General features: G+C 39.7%; 1 protein-coding gene across 1 annotated transcript; it reads left to right on the top strand.

Moving 5' to 3' along the window:
• The first annotated feature begins 1,339 nt into the window (after positions 1–1,339).
• Positions 1,340–21,769, top strand: LOC129768456 (uncharacterized). The gene is made up of 5 exons (XM_055770127.1): positions 1,340–2,615; positions 19,133–19,958; positions 20,012–21,030; positions 21,110–21,307; positions 21,373–21,769. The coding sequence occupies exons 1-5, from the start codon at positions 1,481–1,483 to the stop codon at positions 21,531–21,533; spliced, it is 3,339 nt and encodes a 1,112-aa protein (XP_055626102.1). The 5' UTR covers positions 1,340–1,480; the 3' UTR covers positions 21,534–21,769.
• Positions 21,770–22,260: the final 491 nt, after the last annotated feature.

Genomic DNA, 22,260 nt, shown 5'->3' with positions numbered 1-22,260 from the left:
TCAGAAGTATTTGTTTTCTTCAAAACAGCGATCCGCGTTGATGGCTGTGAGCTTCGTTTACTAGTTTAGGGGAGCGTCAAAGAACAGCTGATTTTCAGTCGGAGTGAACGTTTTCAAAATTAAAATTATGAATGAAAATTTGCTTTTCCATATCAAATTAGTATTCTGTTTAAATTAAAAACATTTTTGTTTGCAGGTGGGGAAAAAGTCTCATACGAAAATTGTTTATGAAGACAACTTTATATTATAGAGAAAAAAATCAGCAACAATGTTGGAATTGTATGACCATATGGATGAATGAAAGTCAGAAATACGTGTTTCTAATAATTAAATAACATAATGTGAAAATTTTCATTCAAATTTTAAAATTTGAAAACCGGCTCCGTGTCTTCTAATCTGGTAGAGATTACACTAACGATTTTGGGACCCAAATTATGGCTCTAACTTGAAGTCGCCACCAGACGTCGACGTCATCGCGAATTACCAATTTACCACCATCTGACATAACCTGATGTCGATGATGAACTTTTACAGCAGAGGGATAGTGAGATTGGCGGTGACGGTAGGTAAAGTGAGATAGCGATAATCGTGTCATACACCTGTGGTCAACGTAAAAACTAGAGATGGGCAAATCAGCTCATCATGGTAAGCGACACAGAGCCGTTCAGCTCATACAAGTGAGCTGCTCATTTGGAACAGCTTTTCAGCCCAGCGGTTGTCCACAAAATTGCATATGAAACGTAACTACCAATTCTAAATAGCAAGTAGCAGAAATAAATTTATGTGTTTCGACAGTCATGTTTAAATAACAATATAATAGTAATTTTATTTACAAGCATATAATAATGTGTATTAATTTAATGAGGTAACGAACGACTGAATATCTTCAAAACAAAAACCTTTTTTCTATCTGGCATCTCTGCTACAACTAAAGAACGAAGAGGGACACACGAAAACAAACTGACGTCATACCATAAAGCGCGAGAGACGAAACATTCTTTCGCGTTTCTCAATGCACACTCTCTGCAGCTTTTGCGATCCACAGCTATCTTCAACTCAACAGCTCAGCAGCTCATCAGCTCAAAAGCTCAGCAGCTCATCAGCTCAAAAGCTCACCAGCTCTCCAGCTCCGTAATGAGCTGATGAGCTGCGTTGTTTCGATTGCGAGCCGATCCGAATCCGCTCACTATGATGAAACGATTTGAATGAACAGCTCATGAGCGGATGGCACATCTCTAGTAAAAACATTATTCCGCCCATACTCGAACCTCACCCTGTATTCCCCAAAGTTTAACCCTGCATTAATAACTCCGACAAAATCAAACGAACATACACTGCTGTCAAGCAGTTGAAAGGAGAATCAAAACAAGCATTTTTGTCACGCAAATTTTTTTGCTAGTGAATTATCAAACATTTTGTGTTACAAAACCAGTTCAAACATATTTTCGTCGAAATTTTTCGAACAAGTAGGATTTATAGGATGGGCATTCGGAAATGCATCATCAAAGATTGCCCATCAAGCTCGGCTCGGGTGGAAGACCGGGGCGTTACTTACCACAAAATTCCGGCGAACGCAGAAGTAAAAAGTAAATGGATGCTGTCATGTCGGCTGCCGGAAAACTACGTAATTAACAAGGGATCGAACGTTTGCAGTCGACACTTTCGCAAGGCGGACTTCCAAGAATTCAAGGGAACGAAATATGTGCTCAAGTTTGGTGCTGTGCCAACGATTTTCTCCTGGACGATTGCTTCCGTTCCGGATAAGAAGCAAGATGATGCGGCTGACAAGGCTGAGGGTGAAATCAAGCAGGAAAAAGTGGATGATGCAATCACGGAACCACCGAAGCAAAGTGAAGCCGAATCCGGTACTGTAGTGAATGATGTGAAAACAGTGATTAAAAAAGAGGATCCCGCGGACGAAGAAATCAAACACGAAGTAGCTGATGATAACATTGTGTTGAATGAGGATTTACTGCTAAGTCCCGTGCTGAAATCGAAGCAAAAATCTGCTATCAAAAAACGATCAATTTCCAAACGCCAATCAACGATGAAAACTCCGTCAGCTTCGTCGCCTAAGAAATCCCGACAGAGTGATCTAACAACGCCAACATCTTCGAAAGATAGGAAGTCTACGAGTTCACTGCGTAAATCAACACCAACTATTGGTAGCTCAAGTCAAGCGCAAATCAATTTCACGCCAGGGACAAAGATCGAAGCGCAGGACTTCTCTGGAAAATGGCATCAGGCAAAACTCGGTGAGGTAGACACGGAAGAACGAGAAGTTCTGGTACAGTTCGAGAAGAACGGCAAAGCCAAATTAAATGATGAATGGATTCCGATGGACAGTGTCCGACTGAGACCATTACACGTAGCGAAAAGCACCACCAATGGGAAGGCGAAATTCGTCGTTGGGGAGAAATGTTTTGCAAGATGGAGCGACTCAAGGAAATTTCGAGCAACAATTCAGGCTAGTCTCGATAACGATATGTACGAGGTGCTATTTGACGATGGTTTCGTGAAGACTTGCAAAGCGACTCATATTAGCAAACTCAAGAAATCCGATCTAAGCCAAGATGAGGAAGACTTATCTACATCTATAAAACAAGAGGAATGCGGTAAGTACGTGAAAAATTGTTTCATGAACGATTCATGCTATTTTTGGGAAACGGATATTTAAATAGCTTAAAACACTTATCACTATAGTGGAGGTAGTGTAGAGAAGAGCTTGAGTACCTCAATCTGAACTGAAGATCTGCCGCTGAACCATAGATTGTTCTCCCAGCACTGTCCACCAGAACGCGCTTGTGCTGCTGCTTGTTCTCATTTCTTCGCACGAACTGGCCGACGGTAAGGAACAGGTGAAGTAGCCTCCCTGATGTTGGCGATTGACACTGAAGTGGCGGAAATAGGAAGTAGGTCGACGAAAAATAAGCGAAGATAAAAAAATCCAAATTTAGGTCGATTCATGCATTGTGATAGATTACGCTACATGTGCTTTGTTCATTTAATTCATTTATCGTGGACTTCCAAAATATTTGAAAGAGCAAATGGCTAAACGATCAATGTATTTTACATTTCCCTCTGAAGTTATCGCATCTTCCAAGAGTACGTACTTCTCGAACCGCAAATTTGTTTGATTTGATGAACTTGAGGCACTCAGTTTTGATTTCGACATGTACGTTGGACGCATATTCCTCAATGCAGTTATTTCCGAGTTGGCATTCGTTTATATACAGATTTGTGTGATTTCAATAGCCTGTTTTCAAAGTAATTTTTATTCCATTAAAATAGGATTGGGCGATCTTTAGAAAAAGATCGATTTTAAAACGGCGTAGAGATCAATTCACTGATTAAATCGGGACCCTAAACCGGTGGCAAATTGATCACTATTTTCAGAAAAATGTAAATATTTCCGAATATTTTTGTCACATTTATACTTAACTAGCTGACCCGGCAAACTTCGTCCCGCCAAAAAATTGTTTTTTGTTATCAATACCTGTTCATTGAATGATCTTCTACTCGACTCCGTTGAATTTACCTTTTACTATAATTCCTAGTATTTCTAACGAAACTCATCATTATAATATCAGATTATTTTCAGACACAATTCTCGTTTAAGATTTTTCAACCACTTGCAAATAACATGTTTCTCCGTTACATGGAATAAATGTTTTATACAGAAAATATGATAGAATAAAGACAGCCTAAAATCGGACAATTCCTTCCTCGAGTTCTGCTCTTATCAACACATCCGGCGATCCTTTTTTTTTGTATAAATAGAAGAAGATATAGGAGTGAGTTTTATTACATTAAAATCCATTTCCAGTTTCAAACAAAGATCAATTTCGCTAGCGCAAACATCAAATGGACTAACAGCACTTGTCACTATGTAATTGTAGAACATATGGGAATTTAATTTTCCGAATTTTACCTTTTTCTTTCAGTGTTTTCCGAAAATTTTCAATTGTCATGTTTGGTTTAAATATGTGTAATAATGTTATGGAACCCCCTCTCCATTCCAGAGGAGGGAGGGGTGTCATACCATTATGGAAACATTTCTCATACTTAAAACCGTCACATCCCAAATCGTGCTTGATTATTTCTCGAGTTATGCAGAAGTTTGTGTTTCGTTTGTATGGCAGCCCTCTTAGAGAGGGGGAGGAGTGTATTCACCATAGAAACGTTCCGTGCCCCGTGAAACCTTCACATGTCAAATATGGGTCCATTTGCTTGAATAGTTTTGGAGTTATGCAGAAATTTGTGTTTCATTTGTATGACATCACAACCTTAGCGAGCGGGAGGAGGAAACATTTATTGCACCCTAAATTTATTGCACCCTAAAACCTCTATATGCCTAATTTGGTTCCATTTGTTTGATTAGTTCTCGAGTTATGCAGAAATTTGTGTTTCATTTGTATGGTAGCCCCCCTTAGGGAGGGGGTGGAGAGTCTAACCACCGTAGAAACATTTATTGCACCCTAAAACCTAAATATGCCTAATTTGGTGTTATTTGCTTGATTAATTCCCGAGTAATGTTGAAATTTGTGTTTAATTTGTATGGCTCAGACAGCCAGTTTTCCCAAGCCTCTTTTGAGGCCAACTTAGTATCACCAAAAGCGTTTTGCATGGACCGGAACAGATGATAATCACGGACTATACGGTGGGTGCAATAGGACATCCTAACCGAACTCCCGTAACTTCTGGCGGGTCATCAAAGATGTGTGCATATGCAAAAAAAAACTTTCTAGTGGCATATGCAAAAAAATGCAAAGAAAATCAATTATAGCGTTGAGGAATAAGAAATGTCGTATTTCTGATCGAAATTTGACGCTTTATTTAATATACTTGAAATTATCCAATTTAAGTCAAATATACGCCGTTTTGTTCGCAAACTTGTTGCCATTTAGAAGGCAACTTCATTATAACCCCCCCCCCCCCCTCCTCCTCCTCCTTATTTGCATAAATCTCAGACAGCTAGTTTTCGTAAGCCTCTTTTGAGGCCAACTTAGTATCACCGAGAGCGTTTTGCATGGACCGGAACAGATGATAATCACTTGGAGCCAGGTCCGGACTATACGGTGGGTGCAATAGGACATCCTAACCGAACTCCCGTAACTTCTGGCGGGTCATCAAAGATGTGTGAGGCCGAGCGTTGTCCTGGTGGAGAACAACATCATTCCTATTGATCATTTCTGGCCGCTTCTGGTCAATCGCCTGCTTCAAACGGTCTAGCTGCTCACAGTAGAGAACCGAGTTGAGTGTCTAGCCATAGTTGAGCAAAAGCTTTTTTTGCATCAACTAGTGTGGCACTCATACATCCAGCTTTTTTTTGGAATCCAATCTTCTGCAAATGGTTCCAAACGGTTTTATGGTATATACCCAGTTCCTGGCCAATCGAGCGAGTGCTCACATGCCGGTCTACTTGGATGATTTCAACGATTTTATCGGTTTCCACGACGATTGGCCTACCAGTACGGGGTGTATCTTCGACAACCACTACACCAGAACGAAATCGATCCAACCAACGCTGTGCTCTGCGAATCGTTACAGTATCGGGTCCATAAACTACACGAATTTTTTCGGCCGCCTTTGTTGCAGTTTTACCTCGCAGGTAGTAAAAACGTAAAATATGGCGAATTTCTTGCTTGGTGGACTCCATCTTTGACGCGCTATAACTTGAGACTGGAAAAGACAATCACAAAACGACACTTATAGCACAGATTGTCGTCTTTAAATAGCCGTGACCCGATGTGATAAGTACAACACAAGATATGTTTAAGTGTTGCCATATATTGACAATATACGACATTTCTTTTTCCCCAACCCAATATTTCTTCTCCTAGGGGGCTGTCCACATACCACGGGGACGACTTTAGGGGGGGTAGGGATTACGAAAATATCCATGCTTGTCCACGGTGAGGGGGGAGGGGGTTTTCATAATGTCCACGTGGATTCGTTAAGTATTCTTGTCAAGTGAAACATTCATGTTAATAGTCAAAATTGAATGAGATCTGTTTTGTATTTACACGATTTTTTTAACTTCACGCCCGCCCTGATTGCTCAGTATTCATCAATAAAAAGACTGAATTGACTGAGAGTGCTGCTCGGTTAAACATCCATATTTTTTCCATATGACTGAACCTCTTTCCTGAAATGTATATTCTGAAGGTAACGCACATGAACTAGGATCCATCAATTTATTCCAATTGGTAATAGAGGGCCATTAAATCCGTCAGAATAAAGACACCCAATAACACAAAGAATGTTGGATTTTTTGTAGTATTAAAAATCACGACATAAGTGCGGGTTGAATTCAGCTTTTGCTCTTGATGACAAAACTGTTCGTTTTTTTTTCGAGAACTCTCAAGAAATTCTGAACATTGAAACGAACAACAAATTCTTCCATGAGTGTACGGACCGTATCTCTGGAGATCTATTTCTTGAAATGATCTTGTTCTTCATTGATGTCTGGTAATTTTGTAATACGCTTCTTTTGAGTTGTCTGGAAAGTTCATGCTGCTACTGTTGATTAATTAAAAGAAAAGATTAATCCTTGATGCACATGAATTAGTAGATTCGCTACAGGTGTCGAAAATCACCGTTCATGAGAGACGAAACATCACGAAAAACGTTACAATGCATGGACTACATATTAACACATATTACGGAACCCGATCGGATGTGACATCGCAATCCGAACGAAAAAAAAATTTAGCATTCTGCATTTCAAGGTTGCAACATTTGCACAATCCGATAGGATTTGACTCGATCAGATTAAGGGGGATAGAGACACGAATTTCGGACGTTTCTTCGAGCGCCGAAAAAGTAAAACGAACATCCATTATATCACTATTTGTTTATCTATCTTTCAACAATAAAACAAAAATTGAACGGAAAAAATATATCCAGAATTAGCAGCTGATCAAGAAAGGGGGATTCAGATTCTGAATCAGTAAAGATGCCACTATCGCATGAACCTCGGACAAGTTAAAAACGTGTTTTTTCTGACAAAATGGCGGAAATTTGACGGAAAAAATGCTGTTTTATTTTTTTTTTCAAGTTTCTTGATTTTTTTAAAATGGTAAAGTTACGAAATTATGATTTTTTATAGGTTCATGCGATAGAGAGATGCATACAGATTAGATCGGATAAGTAAAACATGAGATACCGTGTAAGCCAGTTTGAATAAAACATGTTTCGAGAAAAACGTGTTTGAAGGTAATTATTATGGCCGTACTAGATAAGATATCGCATCGCTAAAATGGCTATAACTTGGTAAATAATGAGATTTTCGAAAAGTCTCTTCTATGGTATATTCTTAAATGTCTGAATTAGAGAAATGTGAAGAAAAAAAAAAAGATTTTTGTTCAAATTTCTAGACTAGAATATCCTCTTAAAGAACGCAATATTGTGCTAATTTCAAATCCGACCGGATTTCGGAATAAGGGTTTATTTTACCGAAAAACACTTGAAGGAACTTATCTCAATCTGCGATTCGTTTCGTAAACGCGACGAAAATACATATTTGTAGCGAATTGTGAAGGGAAAATCATTCACAAGAATGTTGAATTAAAAAAAAATCTTAGCAAGTGAATGGAACTCCGAAGCAAGTTTTCGCTTGAAGAAAGTTATGGCTGGGAGAAAATCTGTATCATGAGTTTCTACCAAGCAACTAATTTTGATGAATTCTAACAAGTATTGCTAGCAGCTGAACGTATTAAAATCAACGATCCAGAACGCTTCTAGGGCACTTATAACACTTATAATAAATAACTTCACCCACCTTACTTACCAGATATTGCATCTTCAGATTATTAACTGTTAAGATTCTTGTAAGAACTTCAACTTACTGCATAGCATAACCCCTGAGAGGATGGAATTCTCAAGTTGCATGAAGGATGCTGAAATATTATAAAAAACGGTGCAATTATGATCGAAAAGATGTATGTCTACAAAAATGTGCTTTTGTTTTCACGATGATACTGCAGATATTTTGTTTTTATTAGGTTCATTATAGCCATCAGCAGTTTTCCGAAAAACAATTACACATGTCCACGCGATGTGAAAATTCCATGTTTTTGTTTGAGCTCGAACATGTTTTTCGCTAGTGTTGAATGTCTATCCCAAACACGAACAATGATACACAAACAGAAACAAACACGATGTTTATAATTCAAGAACACCATGTACAAACATATCACCCGATGTCGCAGTATTCATTGCTTTCGTTTCGTTTCTTTTCATACACGGAAAGAAATTATTCAACCCAAAACATTTCTTCGTAGAATACTTTTTCACAGAAACGAACTTGAAATTTAGTTCGCATTACAAAAATTGTACGGACTAAGAGGCTATGAGTTCATGCACATTTTGCAAGTCTGATTAAACAATCTTGGTTTCGTGCAAAGAAAACATTCTCTGAATAGAAAATAGTTTTCTATGAGAATTTTATTGCGTGCATGTTGGCAATTGAAGTCTGGGGAACCGACTGCACAGCGGGCGACGTCGTACAAATGCTGACCAAATAAATAAATACCCAAAATTAGTTTTGAATGAAACCTTCAGCGGCATACAGCAAAACCCGCAGAGAAATTTCGGCGGCTAAAACACACCATTCATTTCTCGATGTTATCACAAACTGAATGAAGGAAAAAACTAGAAGCTACACTTACACTATACTACATATGCTTTGTATGTATGCGATTGCATCATCTTTTCTTCTCCACTTCTTCGCTCGTTTTATAGCTCGGGTCGCGTTCGTCACGAACAAGCTGTATTAGCCAATTGTAAATATTTAAAGATCCAGCCAAAATGGTTGCTCCCGTGGCCGAGTGGTTAGCGTCACGCCTAACATGTCACTGCTGAATATTTCTGGTACTTTATATTCGATTAAAATTATAGAAATATTGTAATCAAAATTTGTTGTAGGTAACTAAACATCTCCGCCACGCTCTATTCAATTTTAGTACTTGTTCAAATAGCTAATAATAGCGGATGTTACATGAATTCAATATATAAATTGATGCGTGCACTAAATAATGATATCAATTGTGAAGAACTCTGATATCAATCGACGTTTATTTCGTTCAGAACAGATAAAAGGTTTATTTCTTCGCCCAATATTTTAGACGAAGCACCCATTGTCATGATAGGAAAGCATTTTTTCCATGTCAACATACCACCACATCACGCGTTGAGTGGTGGTGGTGTGGTGTCCGATTCGCTTCTTCTACTCTACGCACTGCCGGTGCTTGGGGTGAAATGCTAGAGAAACTGTACACCATTCGAACATCATGTGAAACATTAGGATTAAACATCCTATGTCCAAACATACTACGAATACAAACATGTCACATTTTCAAACATAGGTACGAAAAAATCATGTTTGTATTCAAACACAAAACTGCGAACAGCAGCGTGGACATGTTTATCCCGGACGCAGTGTTTTTTATGAAACATGGAAGACCGGTCATCAGGCACTACCGAACCTGTAAAAGCGAAAGTCATTGATGTTCAGACGAGAAAATTCTGTGTTCAAACAATATGCTTGATTTCATTGTCTGATTTTTTAAAAATTCTCGAGAATTAGTTCTCAATCGATATTTTAAAATGGATATGGAGATAACGTAAATGGAATTCGGAAGAAAAAAAAATTAAGATTTCAAGACCAATCGTTACCATTGGTAAGACTATAATTTTTATCAATAAAATAGAAAATAGAAACAAACTTGAAATGAAATTTAAGCGGAAAAAATAAAATTTCTTGTTTTTCCCTCAAAACCGAAGGAATGTTCACGTGACAACAGGTGGAGGGGTATAAGGAATGTCCACGGAGGGGGAGGGGGTGTCTAAAATCATGCTTTTTCTGTCCACGTGGTATGTGGACAGCCTCTTAGCTGTTTGAACAAGTACTCAAATACAGGTAAACTTCGATATAACGTACATTTTACTTTCAAAATTGTACGTTGTATCGAATTGTACGTTATATCGAAGCATAATAAAGTACTCACAAACGTAGTCTATAATACATTATTGTGTTGCTGTTTTAGTACAGTTAATGAATAATTTCAATCAGAAGACGAAGCCAGCCTTTCTCATGATGTTTCCCTTCGTACTGTTGATTAAAGCTTGATTCATTTAGAATCCGGAATCACAAAACCAGCTGTATTTCGGGATTGATTGAAGGTACAAAACTTGTTTTAGCATCACAATACAGATAATTCATTGTTCTATCAGAAAAAAAATATTGAAAAAAAATTTCCTTTACACTTTGGAAATGTGTACGTTATATCGAGGTAAAATGTACGTTATATCGAGTGACGTTATATCGAGGGTACGTTATAACGAGGGTACGTTATATCGAAGTTTCCCTGTATAATATGTTTAGTTACCCACATAAGAATACCAAGAATAAATGTAAACTTTCCTGAAAACATGCATTTTAAACTAATTTTTGGGTATTTATTTCTTTATGTGGACTTCAAATGGCAACATGCACGAAAAAAAATCTCATATGGATTAGATATGGATTATTTAATCAGACTTGCAAAATGTGCATGAACTCATAGCCATTGATTTCTGCAATACGAACTATATTCATAGTTAGTTTCTGTGAAAAATATTCTAAAAGCAGTGTTTTAGGAATATTTTTTCTCCACGCATGAAAGGAAACGAATAGCGATGAATGCTGCGACAACGGGTGGTATGTTTTGTATATGATGTGCTTGAATTATAAGCATCGTGTTTGTTTATGATGTGAAAAACGCGTGTCATCCCTACATGATTATGTTTATGTATCATTGGGCATGTTTGGGATAAACATTGAACACTAGTGAAAAGCATATTCGTGTAGAACAAAAACATGAAATTTGAACATCGTGTACACATGTGTAAGTTTTTTTCTGAAGACTGCACACCGGCATAGAAATGAAAAACATAATCCTTCGTCAGAAACAATGACAGAACATCTGTATATTTTTGAGATGATGAAAAAATTATAGGAGGTTGTGTCCAAGATACGACCGCATTGTTGACGTAGAACTTCGCTGTTATTTTATAAAAGTCGCTTGTTTATACCTTCGGATATTATTCTATAATGCTATGAAATTTTAGAAAGAACTGTTTAGTAGAATACTCTCTGAGATGTTTTTTTCTTTGTAGAATCAGTTGACTATAATTGATTGCTGATTAATCCTTGTCTTCGCAGAACAATACCTTTAGGCATCGTTCGTACAACGTAAACCAAGCGCCAAATAAGCGTTCGCCATAGCATGCATACATAGCCATATATAGCATTGAAACTACTAGGAATATAAAAACTTCTCATCATTTTGCGCTATTTTCAAAATAAACGCTTCTGTTTATATTACTGGCCTTTATATTTCTCATGCTCGAGATAAGCACAGCTGTCACTCTTAGTGTAGATAGTTTTGCTACTGACAAGCGAAACCTTATCACATACAAAATTGCAGAACGACATTTACTTTCTTGGTGACTAAACAAGCGAAATAAACTCTTTTTGTCAATATAATAATATAACTTCGAAAACAGTAGCATTGATTCATTATGATTAAGATTAGCAAAAATGCAATCCTAGTTGAAGGCAGTTTTGCGACTGGCACGCGAACCCAAATAACTTATAACATTCCAGTACGCCATTCAAGATGCTTGGTATTCCCCAATGGATTTTTTGGCGCACAACCTTGATGCCTGCTTCGCCAAAACGAAGTCCTTATGATGACCAAAAACAAACAATGTTAACTGCTTGGAAAAAGACTGGATTATGCCACACAGCTTGTACTCTGCTGTAACACCCATCGATGCGAATTCGCTGATGGGTTTGTCAAGAGCGACCGCCTTCACCACCAGCGGGGGGAGCTTGAATCTGATTGCTGTCTGGGTGATGGCGTTTACATTTTCGACCGACGCGCCAAAGTCGCCTACTTCGCTGTTGTTCGATGCGGTGTCTCACTCGCGAAGGCTCGGTTCAGTGCGAGCGCTTTTCACTGCACCAACATCGCGTGCATTATTGGATGACGCTTCGATTTTAGAGTGCTCAAACCAGCCTTCCTCTTCTTCTTGCTCATCACACACTATGCAAAGCGTCCAATTTATAATGCGGAAAGAAAAACACTCGATACGAATAACGCGAAAAACGAACTGGAAAAACCGCACGATATCCAAGTTGAATTACCACTGGTGGGGTCCAATCTTGGATCGAGGCGCAGCGAAAGCAAAGTGAACTGGATTGCTCAACAGTCTGATGCCGAATGAAAGTTTGCCTTCTTCTTAAATTCTTTTTATTTCTTAATTTGGTTTACATTATAATATAATACTACAATTCAAGTGATCAACCTAGGGTTCTACATCTTTAAGTTGCAATGTCAAGTTCTGTAATGATTTTCATCATACACATTATCCGATTGTTTCATATTCCTATTGTAAAATCATGCCTAAATTATTCTAGTTTTTTTGTTACCTCTTTTTTTTTATACCTAAATCTAACTTATAAGATACCCTCCCCAAATTATTTACATTGTCCCAACTTAAACTACTTATCTAACTGGAAATAAATATATCTACCCTTATCCAAAGCCGTTACCTTGAAAGGTAACGACTAGAAAGTCAGGTTGCATAATCATACAGATTTTGTATTATTCCGTGTATTGAGAGAGCGCAACTCTGTTCAAATTTCATGCAATTATTATTGATAATTTCATCCAAGGTTTTAATCCCGGCCAGCTGATGTATCTCCGAATTTCGCGTTCTGGGAGGAGAGTTTAGAATCATACAAAGAATTTTGTTTTGTATGCGTTGAAGTTTTAAGTTGGAGCACAGCACTTCCAAACGGGCATCGCATATGCGATAACTGGAAATATTATTTGTTTATATACTGCAAGTTTATTCGTTAGAGATAATCGAGAGTATCTATTGATCAGGGGATACAATGACCTGATTAAAATGTTACATCTTGTGTCTGTTTTGTCAATGTGTGCTTTGAAGGTAAGCTTTCGATCAAATGTAAGCCCCAGATACACTACTTCTGAAGACCATTCAATACTATTGCCATTAAGACTGACTGTCATATTTTGAGAAGGAACAAGCTTTGCAGTATTCTTGTGGGGAAACAATATGACTTGTGTCTTTGCTGCATTTATGCATATTTTCCAATTATTGAAATATCCAGACAAAGCGTCTAATCCTCTTTGGAGTTTAGATCTTAGTTCTGTGATACTTCTGCCCTTGTAAATGATGACAATGCCATCTGCAAATAATGACAGTTTCCCATCAGATGGGAGAGCGGGAATATCTGAAGTGTAGATATTGAAAAGAATTGGTCCCAAGATGGATCCTTGAGGAACACCTGCATTCACGATGAATTTCTCTGACGAAATATTGTTTATAGAAACATTGAATGCTCTATCAGAAAGATAATTTTTATCAAGTATGTAGGAAAACCAATGTTCTGAAGCTTGTAAATGAGACCATTATGCCAAACATTATCAAATGCTTTTTCAACATCAAGTGCCTTGGCAGATGATTTTGAAACTGACCTGTTTCGTCTGATTATATTGTATACTCTACGAAGCTGGTGAATGGTAGAGTGGCCTTTTCGGAATCCAAACTGCTCATCCAAAAATATATTGTGCTCATCTGCAAAAGCAACAATGCGCGTTAATATAATTTTTTCGAATACTTTCGAAAATGCTGGAAGAAGGCTAATTGGTCGATAGCTCTTTGAAGAAGAATGATCATTTCCGGGTTTTAGTATCGGGATCACTTTTGCCAACTTCCAACTCGAGGGGAAGTAGTCAAGTGATAGACATCTGTTGAAGACAGAGGTCATAATTTCATATAAGTTGTTACTAAGATGTTTCAAAAAATTATTCAAGATTACCTTAGTATGGGTTCCCTCTCATTGCTCGATTCCGGGGAATGAGAATGCGGACTCGCTAGCTAAGGTGGGCGCTTTAGAAGGCACACTTTTTGAAAGGCAAATTGCTTATAATGAATTTTTCCACATTCCTCGTCAGTATACGCTCGTAAGTTGGCAGCGCATGTGGAGTGGTGATGAGTTCGGTCGTTGGTTACACACGATTATCCCTAAGGTCTCGACGAGTGCATGGTTCAAGGGATTGAATGTAGGTCGTGATTTCATTCGCGTGATATCTCGGCTTATGTGCAATCACTACAACCTAAACGCGCATCTCTATCGCATTGGGCTCGCAGCAAACAATCTTTGTGATTGTGGCGATGGCTACCACGACATCGAGCATGTTGTCTGGTCGTGTATCCGGTTCCATGCTGCTCGCTCTCAGCTCTCTAGAGCACTGAGAGCACAAGGCAGACAATCGGATATCCCCGTCCGGGATATCTTAGGTAGCCGGGATCCTGATCTTCTGCTTCATCTATACCTGTTCCTCAGAAACGCCGATGTCAACGTTTAATGATGTTTACTTCGTTGTGTCCCCGTTTCATATCCCTCCTATCCGATCGATAAACTTTTACTTAGTCGCGGCAATACATACACACACTCTTTACAGATGCACGGGCCGAAGGTTGTGCAGTCCACTGATTATTCAACAAGAGCCAAAGGTTGTACCGCTCATGACAACTCTACACGAGCTGATGATTGCGCCGCCATTCTATCCTGGATTCCTCGAGTCGAGAAAGACGCACCATATGGGGTACAGACGAGGGGGGCGTTGCTGATTAATGGTCAGCTGCATCCCAATAGGAAGTATCCCGTGTCGGGCACACGTACAGAGCATCGAAGACTGCGACATACCAATTATGAGAACACTTGTAATACTAACCTCGAGTCAACCGCGAGTAATCGGTTACATATTACTAACATAGTCTAAGCAAACATTGTCAAAATATTGAACTCGCCATATGAGCCTTAATAAAATATATATTTTGGAAAAAAAATAAGATGTTTCAACTCAATGTTAAATATACTATCGAAGCCGGGGCCTTCATTTTCTTCAACGAGCGTATAACCGAGATAACCTCTTCAGTCGAGATGATTTCATTCTCTTCAGAAGCAGAATGGATATTGCCAATAGCCCTTACAGTATCATTCACCGAAGCTTCAAATGGACTTGTAATGTTCTGGCCAAGATTGTGTGAACTAGCGAAATGGTTGCCAATTGCATTAGCCTTTTCGGCAGGTGTTATCAATCGTTCTGAATTATCAGGTTGAAGAAGAGGAGGAATAGGTTTAGACTTGGTCTTGAGGATTTTAGCGAGCCTCCAAAATGGCTTGGAGTTGTTCGGAAGTTTACTAATATCTTTTGCGAATTTTTTGTTACGAAGATCAATCATTCTGGCCTGGATAACCTTGCTGATTATACTGTCGTTTCCTCTCTCGAATACCAGTACGTTGGTACTGCCTTCGATAGAGGTTCCGAAGCCTAATCAAATGTTTAGTAATTGGATCAATTTGAACAGAGTCACTCACCTGAATCGTTTCTGGGATGTGGTTTTGGCGAGCCTGAATAACTGCAGTTTGAATAGAGCTGACTGTTGCTTCGATATCTTCGGGAGATTCAGGAGGCTGATCGAAATCAATGTTGTTGTCAATAAGCTGCTGGAATTCCACCTAATTCGCACGCACGTCTACATTGTGGCCTCCTGACTACGACATTCACTCCCAATTCAACCATCACTGGGAACTGATCCGAACTCAACTCGTTAAGGGCAATAGGATCACCGATGTGGCGATCCATGTTTGTAATGAAGAACTCAATTATGGAATGTACTCCAGAACGAGAAATTCGAGAGGGGGTTGCTGGACTAAGAATCCTGTAGTGCCCACACTGTAGTTCATCATTTAGAGTCACTCCATTTTGATTCCTCCTTTGATTTCCCCAGGACTGATGTCGAGCATTAATGTCCCCGCCGATAACGTATTTCGACTGCCTTCGTGTTAGCTTGATGATATCGTTTTTAAGAAGCAACGCCGAGCCATCACTGATTGACGTCTGTTTGGGATAGTAGACCGCAATCACGATAATAGGCCCAATCGATGTTGTGATTTCCGCTCCTATAGCTTCGATGATGTTGAGTTTCAGGCACGGCAAAAGTCGATATCTGATGTTATTTCTGATGGCTAGGGCAACACCTCCACCAGAACTAGTACGATCCATTCTCAATAGACGATAATTCGGAACCCGAAGGTTAACATTCGGTTTAAGATGCGTCTCGGTAACGATAGCTACGTCGATGCTGTTTGTCACTAAGAAGTCAGTGAATTCGATGACCTTACTCTTGAGAGAGCAGGCATTCCAATTAATTAGCCTGAGAGATGACCGATCCATGGTTGTAATAAAAGTGTAGCATGACTTGCACTTGTTCCTGTTGGTTGCGACAACTGCTAGTCTGTCGATCTAGTTCAAGAAACAGGGTTGCAAGTTCCTGCATGCTATAAAGCTCCTCAGTAGAAGAGGAATGAGGTGAAGGTTTTGGTGTAGGTGGTAAACCAATAGCTGCAACCTTACTATAGCTCGGTTGCTCCTTTTTTGGCTTTTCGCTAGAATAGGCCGTTTGGGGGCGACCTGTAGGAAGTGGAAGAGGAGGAAGAACAGGAAACGTGCGAGAAACCATTGGAGGGAACTCTTTGTCAGTAAGTTCTGGAACCTTCTTCCTATTCTGTGTTTTATCAGTCATAGGTGGTCAGCAGCACACTTGCCACAACGAGTTTTCATGTGACAATTTCTTGTTCCATGTCCGAAACCAAGGCAATTCGAACATTGCGTTACATCCCGATGTTGAGGTTTGTATCGGTCCCATTGTACCGAGATGTTGAAGATCTCACTGATTTATATTGGCTGATCCTTTCTTGAAGTGGATCAGGTACAATACATTGGAATACCCATTGTCTGGTGTTTTATGCCGAGTCATCCGATATACAGCCAACGGATTAATATTGTATGATTGTTCCAGATCCTTTTTAATATCCTCCAACTCAATAGCAGGAAGACCTCGCAACACCACCTTAAATGGTTTTTCAGACGGGGTATCGTGAGTGTAAAACTCATGCTTTTTTGATTCCAGGTATGATCCTATTATTTTGTATTGCTCCAGGTTGGGACTAGTGATTTTAATCCCGATGCTGCATATTTTAAAAACTGGCTGCAATTTCAGCGCCAGCAGTTCAGACCTCAAAGTTCCTATATCTCTCGATGTTGTAAAATAAGGTGGTACTTTCACCTTTTTCTCAACATTTACTTTCCTGGTAGTTGGTTCCTCCTTGGTATGGCCATCCAATAAAGCATAGCGGTTCCTTTCTAATATTGGCTTCTTGCCGGTGTCCGATCGATGTCGTTTGTTGGTGCCATGTAGTATGCCTGGGTCGGTTGACCGGGTTTTCCCCATTGTTGTAGTCCTCAAGGGCAGACAGGTAGTTGATGAATCGCAGGTAGACAATCTGAAAAGAGAAATAAATAGCCTTTTTAAAAATCAGGCAATGAATGGAGCTCCAAACACGTCCGTCTCTGTCGACGGTCGGAGTGGAATGAAAGTTTGCCTCAGCGATAGAGATGTGCCATCCGCTCCTGAGCTGTTCATTCGAATCGCTTCATCGTAGTGAGCGGATTCGGATCGGCTCGCAATCAAAACAACGCAGCTCATCAGCTCATTACGGAGCTGGAGAGCTGATGAGCTGTTGAGCTGTTGAGCTGATGAGCTGCTGAGCTGTTGAGCTGATGATCTGCTGAGCTGTTGAGCTGATGAGCTGCTGAGCTGTTGAGCTGATGAGCTGCATAGCTGTGGAGCGCAAAAGCAGCAGAGAGTGTGAATTTTGAGACGCGGAAGAATTTTTCGTCTCCCGCGCTTTATGATATGACGTCAGTTTGTTTTCGTGTGTCCCTCTTCGTTCTTTAGCTTTAGCATATAAATAATTTATTAAACATATAAATTTATTTCCGCGTGCTGAATCAAAACAATTCAGAAAACTACCCGCCATAAATGCTGGTGATTGATAATGGTCCTTTTGTTACCTTTGTCATGGCGAAGAATTGTTTCTCGTTGCGCCTATTAATGGATTTATTTTTACATCCTTGGATGCAAAAAAAAAAAATCTCGGTAGTTTTATCAAAAAACGTTGTCTCAGCCAATATTTCTGAAGGCATTTTATTTGGCTACTGCTGGTTCTTCTGTTGTTTAAGTTCAGCATATCATAACCATCTTCTATGTTGGATTTCAGCATTCAATATTTGTTGTATATTATATTATTAGAATCCATATTAAATTTAGTTTGTGTACAATTACAAATTAAATTTGTTTATTTTTTTGATTTCCGTCTATTAAGAAAATGAACACTATAAAATGTCCCATGGTAGTTATGCAGTTGTGTGGACAGCCGCAAAATTCAATTGAGCTGAAGAGCTGTTCCGAATGAGCAGCTCACTTGTATGAGCTGGACGGCTCTGAGCCTCTCACCATGATGAGCTGATTTGCCCATCTCTACTCAGCGAGATCCACTGTTTATACTCTAGGCAAGTATTCCCCTTCATTGTTCTTCTCTTGCTTTCTTCACAGAGACTTTGAATCCTACGATTTCCCCTTCGTTGCTCGTCAATAAGTGGCTCGTTATTGACAGCTCTGTTCTGGAAAGCATACATATGGACAGCACAAATATATGGGAAATTGGAAATGCTTAAAGTTTTCATGTATTTTAACCATTTACAAACCAGGAGATTTTAATGTATAGCATATTAAACAAATCTTAGGGAATTTACGATTCCTTTAGTATGTAAATCGCCTAAATCCGTTCGCGGCAAAAATAGTTATTAACGTTAACTTTATTTCATAAAAACGTGACCTGTTTTCTGATTTGGCACCCATAATGTAAGACGTAGTTCTACGTTCTATAACTTCACCTCCATCTCATAGCTTGCTGATGCAGTAAGCTATCTCTAATTCGGTGTACCGAGGCACCATTCAGTGTCCCATTAGAGGCGATTGTGTACTCTCGGTTTAAACTCGATGTTTACAAAAATGTTCAATTAGAGGCGAAAATGACCAATTATTCGTTCCACATTACAGGTCTATCCAATTAGTTAGATGTCCAATTAGAAATAACTTACAGTGTATGATACATTTTTGATGATGGTTTCAATTTTTACAGCGGTAGCTGAATCTCCCAAAACTCCGGTAACGCCATCAATCGCGCTCAAAATTCCTCAGGTGGCGAAAGTTGCTGACTTCCCAGATATTCCAAAAGACGGAGAGTGGTGTTGCCCTTGGATGAATGATTTTCCTGTTGGGGAGGAGGCAACTATCGATATTGCTGGCGCTAAAATCTTCACTGTAATGGTGAATGATTGGCGCTTGCCGGAAGGCTGGGCCAAACACATATACCAACGAAGTTCAGCGTACGGAAAGATGGACGTTATTCTTGTTAACCCCGAAGGAAAGATATTCCGCTCCCGGCAGGAACTGAAGGCTTTTCTTACTGGGAGAGGGGAAGTATTCGATACGGTTAAGTACGACTTTGGGCTGCATAAAAAACGCGCAAAAGAACTGAACTTGTGTCGGCATACGGAGGAATACAAGAAATCCCTGGTTCCCAATCCGGTAGCACTAGAACCCATTTTACTCAACACTGAAATCAACATTGGCTCGGTCAAGGTTAAGATTATCGACAATTTGCTGCAATGTCCAGAAGAGGATTGCCTGAAAACCTTCCGGAAGGAAAATCATTTACAGATTCATATCAAACATTACCATAAAGAGCTGGCCAAAGGCTTGGGTGAGATACCGAATATGCAAGATTTGGCGACACTTCGAACCCCAGCGGAAATTGTTGATACCCAGCTGAAAATACATCGGAGAAAGTCGATATCTGCGTCGGGCTCAAAGATTCCAGTTAAAGATGACATCAAGAAGGAAGACGTTAGCGTCAAAGAGGAACAAGCTGGAGAAATTAATGAAGCCAGTGCTGTTACGAACAAGTATATTCGACGTGATTTTGCAAAACCCTGACCTAATTGTTCGTTTTTTATAGGATCACCACGGAAATACCAGAATCTAACATCAAAGTGGAAAAGCCAGAGGAGGACATTAAGCCACTGGAACCGATGCCGTCAACGAGCTCAACGGAAATAAAGGTTCCAAAGCAAGAGACATCGGTAACATCGATCACAGCGGATGCCGGCGGCTCATTGGATTCCGAAGAGAAGTTCGAAACGCAGTCTGGTATCAAACCGAGCAGGAAAATCCCCAAAATTAAACTGTTTTCGAAAAAGAAAAAAGGTACGAAGAAGGCTAAGGCTGGTTTTGTCGCCAAAAGACTGCCAGCGATTGTGAGGAAAAAGAAACTGAAGAAGCAAAAGCTGCCTCGCTCTGCAATGGATTACATGGATGCCGAAGAGACACAGCATTCGTTCGGTTTTGGTGGAAACGATAGCTTCCTCCGGCATGGCTATGGGTATGAGAAGGATACGGAAGCAAGTCAAACAAGTGCTAGCGTTTGTGGACAGTTTGGAGACGATTTAATTAACGCTAGCAGCCCACGATTCATCAATGAAAATGGAGAGGTAATCAAAATTGTATCGATGAAAAAAGAAGAAATTATAAACTGCATCTGCGGATACGGAGAGGAAGATGGTTTGATGGTTCAGTGCGAGTTGTGCCTTTGCTGGCAGCATGGAATATGTAACGGATTCGAGCGGGACGCGCAGGTCCCGGAAAAATACGTTTGTTATATTTGTCGCAACCCTCCGGGGGGTCGAGAATCGAGGCGATACATTCACGATCAAGATTGGTTGTACGAGGGAAAACTTCCGGTAGCGAACTACCATACACAAAATTCGAAGCATGCCGCTAGATTTGATATACTCAAACAAAGTCATACTTTGGCTGGTAATTTGCTTGAATTGAAACGCTTTATGCATAGCTTGAAGGTCAAGATAAACATAGCGGAGAACAAGGACCACCCGAAGATGTATCTGTGGTCGAAAAAATGGGAGAACAGTCCCCCACGAGGCGGCAATGGAGATCTTTCGGGAATTGTTCCACTTAACAGTAAGTAACAATTAATTATTCAGCAATGAACGATGTTTTTAAAATTACTTTATTGATTCAATGGTTTTTCTTCTCACAGATTCAATCGGAACACCAACCCAGGGCGGCCTAAGCAAAACTGAACCGATCGATCATAAACCCACTGTCGCTCCGCAGGTTCCTATCCCTGAAGCACCGATTGATCCCGCAGAGTGTCAAAATATTCTGCTGGAACACATCCAGAAACAGCAGAACTCAGCAATGGCCCGGTTACAAGCAATCGAAGCTCAAATCATTGGTACGAAAAAAAAACAATGCTCATTTCATGGTCTTGCAATCACACTCCTTTTTTCTATTCCACAGCACTTGAAGCTTACGACGATAAACCCGAGTTGCTGGAGTCGCCCACCGCAAAGAATTATCCCAAAACAAAACAAACAATCCATATGCTTCTGAATGATTTGATGAAAGTTAAAAAGATTGCAGCGATCCATCGAAGTGCGCAGCAACCGACAGCACCATGAGCGTTTTATGCATCAAATAGTTTTATTATTCCTGGCGCGGTTAAGCACTGAATATGCTGTAGGATTGAAACAATTTGTATAGTCATTTCGATTTTTTTTAATTGTATTAATAATCGTTGGTGTAAAAATTATTCCACACATAGCAACAATCATATTCCAAGCTCTGTAAATCATCTGCACTAATAAAACATAATTTTAAAACGCTTTGTCTCAATAAAATATTTATCGTTCTGGAACCGGCTCAGAAGCATGTCGTCACTTAAAAATCATTAAAATGACCACTAATCCTATTTTATGCATGATATTTAAACAGAAAGTTACCAGGCAGTATTTTGTTGGTTTCCACGCCACTTCCATTCCATATTGTCTGTATCCGTTTACCTATCGAGACGTGTACCGACTAGGAATTGCCCTCCAACTTGACGCGCAACCCGTCAGCCACTCTCGCGGGTTTTCTTGCTTCACAATCACCCTCGCAGAATTTCTCTTCGCAGTGGAGCGCCGATTAAGAAGTGCCTTTTAACGTGACGCGCACTCCGTCACAGCTACTCTCGTGGGATACCATCCGTTAGAGCAATCGTAGCAGTTGTTCTCCTTGAACAGTCAAACGTTGTCAGCACGCTGGTCGGCCCTCCACTTCCGCTGTAGCCCGGGCATAATGTGTACGATTGCACTATTCACTGCATTCCAGGTGCCCTCGTCACGACACATTTCCTCCATGATATTC

The sequence above is a fragment of the Toxorhynchites rutilus genome, chromosome 2 (genome assembly GCF_029784135.1).
Source record: "Toxorhynchites rutilus septentrionalis strain SRP chromosome 2, ASM2978413v1, whole genome shotgun sequence".
Lineage (NCBI taxonomy): Eukaryota > Metazoa > Arthropoda > Insecta > Diptera > Culicidae > Toxorhynchites > Toxorhynchites rutilus.
This window is presented reverse-complemented; position numbering and strand designations above follow the sequence as displayed.